This window comes from Sorex fumeus, unplaced genomic scaffold, assembly GCF_029834395.1.
Source record: "Sorex fumeus unplaced genomic scaffold, SorFum_2.1 ptg000063l, whole genome shotgun sequence".
NCBI lineage: Eukaryota > Metazoa > Chordata > Mammalia > Eulipotyphla > Soricidae > Sorex > Sorex fumeus.
Window position 1 is genome coordinate 64,687,472 of NW_026606120.1, and position 11,935 is coordinate 64,699,406.

At 42.9% G+C, this 11,935-nt stretch overlaps 1 protein-coding gene across 1 annotated transcript in view; it reads right to left on the reverse strand.

The window, feature by feature from the left end:
* STXBP4 (syntaxin binding protein 4) overlaps positions 1–11,924 on the reverse strand; it is a 184,688-nt gene extending 172,764 nt beyond the window's left edge. Inside the window, exons 1-2 of the mRNA XM_056127634.1 lie at positions 11,861–11,924; positions 3,160–3,281 (exon numbers count right to left, since the gene is read on the reverse strand). Coding sequence (XP_055983609.1) covers positions 3,160–3,203 — 44 coding nt within the window. The 5' untranslated portion in view covers positions 3,204–3,281; positions 11,861–11,924. The remainder of the gene's footprint in view (positions 1–3,159; positions 3,282–11,860) is intronic.
* Positions 11,925–11,935: the final 11 nt, after the last annotated feature.

The window sequence follows — 11,935 nt, forward strand, 5'->3', positions numbered from 1 at the left end:
CATGCACATGATGAAACACAATGCAGTTATAACAAGGCACAAGGAAACTCTTTATAAGTTTATATGATCACCAGGGTATTTTTTAAATGCAAGATAAAAACAATAATATGTGTATGTACACACACACACACACACACACACACACACACACACGAGACCTTTGTGTTAAGAAAATGCTAAAGGGCAAGGAGATAGCACAGGGATCTGGGGCATATGCGCTGCATGCTCAAAGACTTAAGTTTGATGCTTGGCACTGCATGGACCATCAGCACCATCAAGTGTGGACCTGGTAGTTCGCAGCACCATTGGAGCTGAGCAGCACTGTTTGATGGGTCCTAGCACTGAACTGTGAAGTCAGGTTGATTGATTATTACTGGGCACATTCCTTGGGCCTTCTGAGTCCTATTTGGGAGGCAATTTTCTGTACTGCTCCCTCCCTCAACCCTGGTAAAAATAAATAAAAATAAGCTAGTAAGTGGTTCCTAGTAGCTGGAACCTTGGTGTTTGGAGACCCCTTGCTTCAATTTTGATTTTTTAGATGGGCTTGATTTTTCCTGAAGTCACTGTCACTGTCACTGTTCTCCTGTTGTTCACTGATTTGCTTGAGCATGCCCAGTAACATTGTGAGACTTGTTACCGTGTTTGGCATATTGAATACATCACAGGTAGCCTGCCAGGCTTTGTCATGCGGGCGAGATACTCTTGGTAGCTTGCCGGGATCTCTGAGAGGGGTGGAAGAATCGTAAATACACAAATGTCTATGCTATACCAGAGATTACAACTAAGGAGTGCCAAGACACAGAACTCTGTATATGGAGCTATTTGAATCCCAACACAACTGGGCCTGGCTTGTGCACTGAGGCGATGGGAGCTTTCCAGCATTTCTAGGAACGAGGCACAGAGTTTAAGTAGCCTCACACCCTTCTCTAGGAAAAGGCCTGTGAGGTGGAGCCTAAGAGTTGATACATACTTGTTTAATATATATCCAAGACTAGAAGAGCAGTACAGTGAACACTTGCATAGCATAATATCTGTGAAATATATATATATCATATGTGTACATACAAAAACATATGTACATATTCATTTGTTTATATGTTTGCTTATATATAAAGAAACACTAAAAACAACCAAGAATAGAAATGATTATTACAGGAGAAATGTGGACACAGTAAATCACAAGCTCAACCTTACTGCATGTATGTTACAAGTCTGCAAAACAGCCATCAGTTTTTCCCTTTCATATCCACATATCCCTTGTCATGTTACTTTAGTGTTTTTCCCATCAAACTACAGTATTGGGTCATGGGGGGATGGGTAGGGAGATGGATAGAGGGTAGAGTGATTGCCTTGCACGTAGCCAATCAGGATTTGATCCAAGTCAGCAAGCACCTGACTTAAAGGCTCCTTGAACACTACTGGGTGTGAACCAAAACTGAAATACACACACACACACACACACACACACACACACACACACACACACAAACACACATGCACATTTTGTTTTTTAAAGGAAAGTCTTTACCTCTATCTTTTAAATTTGATAGAGGTAAACTTGGCTATTTAACTTGCTTCAGCTAGCATGAAGAAAACAAAACTTTGAAAAACACCTCTGCTGGTGACTGGGAACCATTCAGCCTGTGTAAGTCTCTTGGAAGAGTAGGGGCAAGGTCAAAAGAGAGCTCAGCCATGGAGCCTTCCTGAATCAGGACCTGAGCTATGTGAATGTGGTCACCCTATATCATCTAATGCAGACCTGAGGAACAAGTCAGCCAACTCACAGAATCCTGAGAAGGAATGAATGATAGTTTGAGGCTCTTTGGGATGGTTTGCTACTTAAAGAAAAACTAATCCGGCATTATACAATTTTATACTGAAATCAGAAAATATTTTAGATGTTAAAAAAAAATCAGCTGTCTTCAGCTGGCGGGGCTCTGCTTGGGGCGGAGAGGGAAACTCAACCCGCCCTCCTCCAAGGGGCCCCAGTAAGAACAGCCAGGAGTGGGGGCAGGAGACTCTGCCTTGTTCTCTTCTGGGAGTTTGGTTTTATAGTCTCTGGATGGCCGTCGATGGGGTTACACGGCAGTTGGTGGGTGTAACAGCTGAAGACCTCCGGGACCCAGCCAAAGCCATGCTGTGATCACTCTCCACACGCTTGGACGAGAAATGGGCAGAGGAACCCAGGTGTGCGGGACCCGGGGCTGAGATCTCCAAGCCTGCTCAGTTGGGGATTGGGCCTCCTCCACCCAGCTCCCCCACCTTCCAGTAGCTAGACAGTTACACCCACCAACTGCCATCCAGAGACTATAAAACCAAGTTCCCTGACCTCTTATTCTCTAGTTCTCACTCTCAGAGAACCCGGCAGGCTACTGAGAATATCATACCTGCCTATATGCCTGACTAGGAACACCTACAAAGGTGATTAGAGGCTGCCCCAAAAGCCTCCAAACGTCTATGAGAGGCCGGCAAACTACCAAGAGTATCCCGCCTGCACAGCAGAGCCTGACAAGCTACCCGTGGTGTACTCAATATGTCAAAAACAGTAACAATGAATGGTCCTCATTCCCCTGACCCTGAAGGAGCCCCCGATATGTCATCGGGCTACACTTGTACGTGACAGGGACGAATGGAGACGTTACTGGGCCCGCTTGAGCGAATTGAAGAACAATGGGGTGATAGTGATAGTGATAGTTAAAAAAATCAGAACACATTTGGAAAAACAATCTCTGAAAAATAAGAAAAGATAATTGAATTCAAAATGTTTTATATGGAAAGATAATTTCTGATCAACTTTCTCATTACTGCTATTTTGACCATAGTTTGTATATGCTTCAGATGATAATATTTCTTAACATCTTAAGTTTAAAAATTACTTTTGAAGGGGTGGCAAGAGAGCTCAAAGGGTTAGGGTGTATGAGTGAAATGAGGAGACCCAAATTCAATGTTCCATTCCTAGTATCACAATGCCCTCTCATCCCCATATCCTCCCAAACCCTGTAACTTCTGGGCATGGCCCTGGTGGCACCTAACACCACTGGGATCTAGCAGCACCTCATCACCCCTAAATAATAATTGGGATGCCCACTCCCCCCAACTCCCCCTACACACACACACACACAGACACACACACACACACACCTATTTTTTAAAACTTACTTTTCGAGCAGATCAGATGATATCATAGATGCAGTTTTATTCATGGCTTTACCACAGTAGCCTTGGACTTAACAGCTGTGTAAATGAAGATCTTGATAAAGACTCTAGAAACTCTAATTTTCCTAAGATTATAAAAGCAGAAAACAAAGTGATGTCAGTCACATTTAATTTCAACTTCACACAAAACCATTACACATACACTTGGCACATAGACAATATGTGAGTATGTGTAGAGACTAGATATTTGGGGATGTGGTACTCTAGTCATTGCTTGATAGCTAAGAAATGTAAAGATGCAAGAAGGGAAAAAGAGGGGCTGGAGTGATAGCACAGCAGGTAGGGTGTTTGCCTTGCACATGGCCGACCTGGGTTCGATTCCCAGGATACCATATCATCCCCTGAGCACCTCCAGGAATAATTCCTGAGTGCAGAGCCAGGAGTATTCCCTGTGCATGGCTGGGTGTAACCCAAAAAGCAAAAAAAGAAAAAAAGAAAAAGGGAAAAAGAGAGTACGCACTCTAGGGCGATGTGAATATCATTACCCACATCTCTCCCTATAAAATCTGCATTTTCTGGCAGAAATAGAGACTATTGTTAAGTTAGATAAGTATTAAAGCTCCCATCATAAATAAGCTTACCTACATAATAAATGAAGACTGAGAAAATGTCATTGTGATCATAAGGATAGGCTAGTGTAGCCAGAATGTAGTAAAAAAACAAACAAACAAACAAACTAATGCATTGCTAAACAAAACAAAAAATCCCCATTGTCTTACCATTATCTTGTGGGATCCCTGCGGAGACTCGGTTAAACTGACTCACTCCGCAATGTCTGAAAAACTTTCCTAGGAGAAGAAAGAAAAGTCTAATAGCCAATGTCTCACAGTTTCGGATCACTCCACGCTGGAAAACACTGGCACGGTATGAATGGAAATTTACCACCTCTGCAAAAAGAAATATGAAGTTTAAAAATTCAGGTTGAAAAAAAAATACTAAGATCATGGAGCACAAGCCTCTTCAAGAGAAGCTAGACTCAGAGAGAGATCCCAGTGCTTTCCCCACACAAAGAAGAAATAGAAGTAGCCAGGAATAGAGGCTTTAGAATTTAGAGCCCCGTGGCTGGATTGACCTGGTTACAACTGGTGCTTCTCTGCCTCTCCAAGTCTCAGTGTCCCAAGAGGCACAGTAGGTACATTTTGATTATCCAGATGCTTTTACAAAAGGATAAGCATGCAGAAACCTACCAGCAGGTCTTACTTTACTTGTGAGCTGTCTGCTATGAAAATCAACTAAACCAAGATACAGTTAATCTTTAAAAATCTGATTCTCAGTCTTAAATAGCAGCTTGACCGTGACAGATGTTTTCTCTCCCTCCAAAGAACTCACAAATAAAAATATCATAAAATATAAACAGAACAAGCTCAAAATGTAAAAGAATGAGCCATCAGGTGAAAAATTTCAAAACATTTCTGGAAGACAAAAGAAAAAAAAACCCAAAACAAATGGCACAGTAATAATTGATAAAGAAAGACTTGGAGCTAAAAGCTAGAAAAATATACCACTGCTAAAAATTAAGCACATATACAAGAAATGATTGCAAGTGCATGGTGTACTGGGAGAAAAAGATCTCACTGCTATTCCTTCAAGAAGGTGAAGGGTGATCAGTAACTCAGCACACCAGGGGAACCGACTGACAGGAAAATTCTGGGTCTAGGGAATAGCTGCAAGGAGATGTAAGAGGAATGTATCTTGCTTGCTTGCTTGCTTGCTTGCTTGCTTGCTTGCTTACACACACAAACAAACACACACACCCCAAAGCTAACTAACTTCTGGGAGCCTAACAAATTCATTTACAGTTATTTATTTTGTTTTGTTTTGGGCCCCACCTAAGTTGTGTTCAGGCTCCTAACTCCTGGCTCTGTGCTCAGAGATCACTCCTGGAGGGGTGTGGAGGACTATATAGGGGTGCTAGAGATTGAACCCAGATGGGCTGGGTACAAAGTCAGTGCTTTAACCACCAGACTATCTCTCCAGCCCCTATATTTGTCTGTTTTTATTTTTTTTATTTTTGGCCCATACCCAGTCAGTGGCAGCCGTAGGGGGATGTAGGAGGCTGGTGATCAAACCCAGGCCTCCCACATGCAAACCATGCATTCCAGTACTTGGAGCAATTGCCCAGGCTGCTTATTTAGACTGACCTGGGCATTCAACTCAAACTTTTAAAGTATAGCAGAAAGTATACAGAAACAGCAACAGAGACCCATCGACCAACACCAATACCAGCAGTAAAAGTTAAAGGTTGAGCAGCTAGAAGGTTTCTCAGAATCCCTTGGAAAAAGAGGCGGGGAAGGAGAGATATGATAGATTCAAGGCATGGGGGAAGTGAGGATTCATAGTTAAGAGACACTAAAATTGTCCACAGACTGAAGTAGTCATGAAGAGAGCTTAATTTTAAAAATGCTTTCATTGCATGTTTATCGCTGATTGCCTTAACAACAGTGCATTGAGGGGTCACAAACTTCAAGGGAGGAAGTTTTGATGCTAATAATAGTAATTACAATTTTTTGGCACCATGTGTCCCATACTGTGCCAAGTGTTTCATGTTTACTTACCTTATTTAATATCCTGGAAAATGCATTAGACCAAAATTTCAAAAAGCTGAGTTCAAATAGCAAATCTGCTGTTTGCTTAGGAAACTTAACTATTTCCTAATATTAAGGTAGGGATAGTAATACCTAGCTCAAAGGTGTGCAGTGTGGATTAAGGGGGGTATAAAAACTTAAGGTCTTGATTTGTATTTATTTTTTTGAACTATACCCAGCAGTACTCAGGACTGCACCTAGTGGTGCTAGGGTCCCATATGGGGTGTCTGATATCAATCGAAGGTCAGCCACATGCAAGGCAAGTGCCTTACCTTCTGTCTCTGGTCCTGAATGGTCTTTAATACAGAACCAAAGAGAATTAGATCCTAACTAGTAGTGATTTGTTTTAATGAGGTTTGGGGAACCCAAGTTACAAAAAAATATCCAAGACTAATGGATGTGTCATTATGGAACTCTATAATGTATTCCATCTACATCATAACTAAGATCTTTAAAACATTTCTGTTTTAAAAACTGAAATTTAAGTGCTTGAATTATTTCATCTACCTAACATGCTGGATAATGTCCAAAGTGCTGGAGGAGAGCTAAAAATGCAAAACATCTTGGGGCCGAAGAGATAGCATGAGGCTGAACCTTGTTTGATCCCCAGAATTAACAGGAGTGATCCCTAAACAGAAAGCCAGGAGTAAGCCCTAAGCACTGCCTGGATAACCCAACACCAACCTCTCCCTCTCACCTATAAGCCATGATCCCAGGTGTCACTATCATGGTCACCACTGTCTCTGTAACCCCAGACAAAGCCACAGTTTTAGAGGTTTTTGGAGAAGCAGTTCTAGAGGTATTTGGAGAAGCCAGGGTGTATGAGAGGCCAAATGGGTTACTGGTAGCTTTATATGAAGTTCTAGAGAAATCTAACAGTGTTTGGGATTTTTATGAAAGCATCACTTAGGATTTACTACTCCAGAGAATCCAGAAATGCGTTGCCTAGAAATTAATTTAGAGCGTCTGCACTACATATGCTTCCCTGAGCCCTTCCAGGAGTGATCCCTGAGCACAAAGCCAGGAGTAAGCCTGAGTATTGCCAGGTATGACCACAAAACAATAATGAAAAAGCCCTCTGATTATTTGACTAGCAATGTTGGTACTGATTATGATTTAGTCAAATAAATTCAGTATGGTACAATTCCTTGGATTAGCTCAGGATATGAGCACAGGTAGAATCATTCTTTAAAGTGAAGAGGACACTATTCACTGTCTCTGACTGGAATAAAGAGATGTGTGACATAAGATGCTTTTGCATGGGCTTCCAGAACTTTCTGCAAGTTTCCTTAACTCCTAACAACTCTTCTCTTACACTACTTTCCATAACTGTGTGTGCCAATTCACTTTTTGTGCTGCCACCACTCTTTCCTTCCAAGCCATTATGCCCAATCTGATAAGCTGCTTTGCTCTGCTCTGTGCTTCAGTGGGTTCAAGTTGCAAGTTGACCTTTATGTGTTGTTTTTCAACTTGCTATCACAGCAGTTACCCTGGTTATCTACATAACTTTAAGCAGGATCACAGACTTCCCCTAACTTGCTTAGTGGCTTCTCTGAACACCCAACAGAGGTAATACAAAATTCTGAATTTATATATAAGCTGATATGAGAAGGGATATGTGCCCCATATCACGAAAAATTAGCTTTGATGTAAGCTTGAATTCATTTCAGTTTCACTGGCATTGTGAAGTGGGTAGGGCAAGTAGCAAGAATGGTTGGGTGCTGGAATTTTAAGTCAAAGGCTAATAATGATACAAATCATTTTGTACATACAAAACATTTTATTTGTGACAGGAAAGACATGGGAATTACCATAATAATATTTATTTGTGCATACGGAACAAAATTTAGTACAATATATTTAGATGCAGAATTGAAAATGCATGTATATAAGAATAGTTATTATATTGTATTAAATTATTTAAATTCATTTATTTATATAGGTTAAAATCATCTAGCAATCAATCGCAATTGACTTCTATTGATTTATTTTTTCATAATTCCATTTTCATTTCTTTATTTAATTCCAACAAATTTCTTTTGTTGGAGCAAGCAATACGAATATATTTGTTGGGGCTGGAGCGATAGCACAGCCATTAGGGCGTTTGCCTTGCACGTGTCTGACCCAGGTTCAATTCCCAGCATCCTATATGGTCCCCTGAGCACCGCCAGGGGTAGTTCCTGAGTGCAGAGTCAGGAGTAACCCCTGTGCATCGCCAGGTGTGACCCAAAAAGCAAAAAAAAAAAAAAAAAAAGAATATATGTTACATGCTTGCCAAGGGAGCAGGCTTGGGGGTGACAGGGAACCTGGGTACATTGGCTGGAGGGGTTGGTGTTGGATCATTGCAAGCCTGAAACAATTCTATTATGAACAACATAGAAAATCACACAGTCTAATAAAAATTAAGGTAAAAAATCATAATCCAAATCATTTACAAACTATAGAACTCATCAATAAACTGTTGAGATTTGCTATCCTCACCGGTTAAATGAGAAGAGCAATAGCTGTACTGTCTCCATCTCAGGGATATCTTGATGGTAAACTGAGCATTAATGTGAAAGACTTGTAAGTGGTGAAGTACAATATACTTGTGTGTGTGTGTGAGAGAGAGAGAGAGAGAGAGAGAGAGAGAGAGAAAGAGAGAGAGAGAATCTTGTCCACAAAAAAAAAACTTGACAACATAAACACAGACAGATAAGGCAGATGAAGATGAAAAAAATTTCAAACATTTTCATAAAACAATATGAACACTTCTTTCTTACCCTGTGACCACAAGTTAATCAATTACTCAATCAAGGTGAGCATTATCATTCCCTGCACTGTTGCAGGTTTGGAGATCTCGGCCCAGGAACCCGCGTGACTTTGTCCCTCTGCCAGTACCTTCATGTGTGCGGATAGTGGTCTCCCCTTGGAGGGGAGCGGGTTGAGCTTTCCTCCCCGCCCCGACCAGGGCTCTGGCAGCCAAAGATCTCCAGGACCAGCCACCACCATGCTGAGACCACTCTGCGCACACATGAAGGTACTATAAAAACCAGGTCCCGGAACCGGACCACGGCACGACATCTTATTATGACATCTTATTATCTCATTCCTACTTTGGACAAACTGGCAGGCTACCGAATGTAGCCTGCCCACACGGCAGAGTCTGGCAAACTCCCTGTGGCGTACCCAATATGCCAAATACCAGTAACAATGATGGGTCTCATTCTCCTAAAGAGCCTTGAATATAATCTCAGGGCTAGGATGAAGGAGACGTTACTGGGGTCTGCTCGAGGCAATCGACGATTAACAGGATGATTTGTGATTTGATTGTGATTGTGATTTGCACTGTTGCAATGGCTTATCTGTTCTATTTCCATTATTTGGTGCCATCCCTTTAATTCATGCTCTACAACCTAGTCACTAATTACATGTGAAATCATAGCCATTTCATTGATACCTTGAAATCTCTAAGAGCTTCTTATTGCTTTGTTGTTGCTGTTATTGATTTGTAAACCCTCAACACTGCCAGTGATGTAGGCAGGTAGACAGGGAAAGGCCCTCAGCAATGAAACTTAGGTCAACAAAACTTCCGGAAGGGAAATTTTAAGACTGATTCACTCTGTGGATACGGATAACAAAGACCTGATAAGACCATCAGCAGACCCTGAGGAGACTGGACCCCTCCCCATGAAGTCCCTCTCCTCAAAAATCCATGGGCACTGGTGGAGGGATGGGTATTTGATCATTGTATAATTGAAACCCAAGCACAAAAAATTGTGAGTCTACAACTGTACCTCATGATGTCTCACTAATAAAAATTTTAAAACCACAAAGAGTCTAAAAGAGCCACTGTGAACAAAGGAAGGGCACGCATAGCTTATGCTGCACATCCCATGTGCTGCTTGGGCCCGAGGTCTTGTGGTGCCTGAGCACATGTGTCGCCCTCATCTCCCCTCTTGAGATGTGTACTTTTATGCTTTTCTATCTAATGCTGGGGTGAGTGTAGGGGCTCTCTTCGCCCTTGGAGAAGCCCACATTCTCTCTTGAGCACGTTACTCTGTCTCTCTCACTCTCCCACTTTCTCTTCCTCTTTCCCTTCAAAACCCTCCAAATAAAATCTGTTTACTTCACTGCTTGTCTACTCCTGAAATTCTCTTTTCTGCGAGTGAGACAAGAACCCAGTAACCCTGGGTCCCAGGTGGCAGAGTAGATCGAGAGAAAGTGGCCGTCTTTCTCTCCTTCCGACTCACATGAGCCATCCGTGGTCCACCTACATCACCAGGAGAGATCCAAACCCTCCGCCCCACTACACACACACACACACACACACACACACACACACACCAAAAATAAAGACATAAAATCTATGATCAAACCCTCAGTGTTTTAACTTTTTTCTTTTAAAAAATATATAATTTTAAAGGAATCATTGTTTATTTACCATTTATTAAATACAATATTCAATAAATTTGTATTCGCCATTTATTGAACACAAAGTTACTTATGATTGGGTTTCAGTCATGCAATGTTCCTATAACTGTCCCTTTACCAGTGTGGATTTCCCACCATCAATGTCCCCAGCCCTATTGCTTTCTGAGTCAAATCCAAGTCTGTGTGGTTAAAGGATTTAAAAGGCTCTGAACTATCTGAGTCCCCCTATACCTGTTCTAATCCCCTTTACTTGCTCTAGCAGCTGGGAAGACACTGGCCTCCTTTTCTCTAATTCTTTGTTGCCTCTGACTCATTCCTTGCTTTTGGAATAATCAATGTGGAGGTAGTTCCTCATCATCATTCACAGGAGCTTCAAATGTCATTTGACGCTAGAACTGTCAGGCTCAAATGTCACCTAACTTGGGCTTGCCTTCCACAGCAGCAGACCTGGGTTTGATTTCCTGGTACCCTGCACGGTACCCCCAACCTCTCTTGAGCAATTCCTGAGTGCAGAGCCAGGAGTAAGCTCTGAGCATGCTGGGTGTGACCCCAAACAAACAAACAAACAAAATCACATGTCACCTAACTTCTTTCACTGCCCTGCCCTACTCCCATTTTAATCACATGATCCATTTACATCGCCTTCATTGTGCTAATTAACTTAAATTCCCTTCGCTGCATAGTGTCAGTAACTTGTTACCTCCTGTGCCTCTCCATTACAAACTAACTGGATTTTGACTTTTCCTGTGCTCTCAGTCCCAGCGATACGACCAGCACCTGGCCCCCAACCGCAGTGCAACAAACAAATGTATCTAACTTCCCAGACCTTCAGGGTCCTCGGGATGAGAAGTGACTAGAGGGCGTTGCACATTACAAATAAGGCCTACCAACTGCTAAAACTTTGCTTCAGGCAACGTGAGCACCGCTTTTGCAGGCAGGATTCCACACCCTAGTATGATTCCCCTGCGGCAAAGCATCTTAAGAGAAGTCAAACAACCTTAAGAGTAAGGGCAAAGTGAGGCGTCGAATTTCTAACCTCTCTGTGTCGGGAGTTTAGCCACTGGCTGCCCAGCTCCTTCCACCAACAAACAGACCCCGGGGTCCTCCTTCGCCCAGCGGGACGAGAGAAGGGTCTTTGTTGGCCAAGACGAACAACCCTCGCTGCCTCCCCACTCCCACTTCAAGTCATCCTTACCACCCCGGTCTCTCCCCTAAACACACTGCAAATGTGAGAACTCTTGTCCCGCGTCACCCAGGTCTTTTCTACTGGGTTAAGGGGCGGGGTGCAGGGGAGCAGCCTCGCCTCATCCCTAGTCCCAGGGGTTGAAACATAAATGTAGAGGCTGGGGGTTCTCCAGTGGATTGTGGCTAAGCCTGGGAAGGGTTCCAGGGAGAGGTGATGCTACAGCCCGGCCAGAGAGGGTATCCTCAGGGAAAGATCGCGCGGGTGCGCTTTCCTAGTGTAGACAAAGACTTGCTTGGAGGGGTTCAGGCGGATTGGAACTCGCACCCCGCGCGGAGCGCAAGGCATATTCTTAGAAAATTCGGCACGGGACGAAAGCAAAGTGGGAAAAAGCGCCATAAAGAGAAAAAAAAAAAACCACCACTCCCACCCTCCACCAGAAAAAAAAAAAAAGCGAACTTACCCGCTGCCCGGCAACCCGGCCGCCGTAGCCCGACTCTTTTAAGAGCGGCGGCCCCACGAGAGCCGGGTTGCCCGG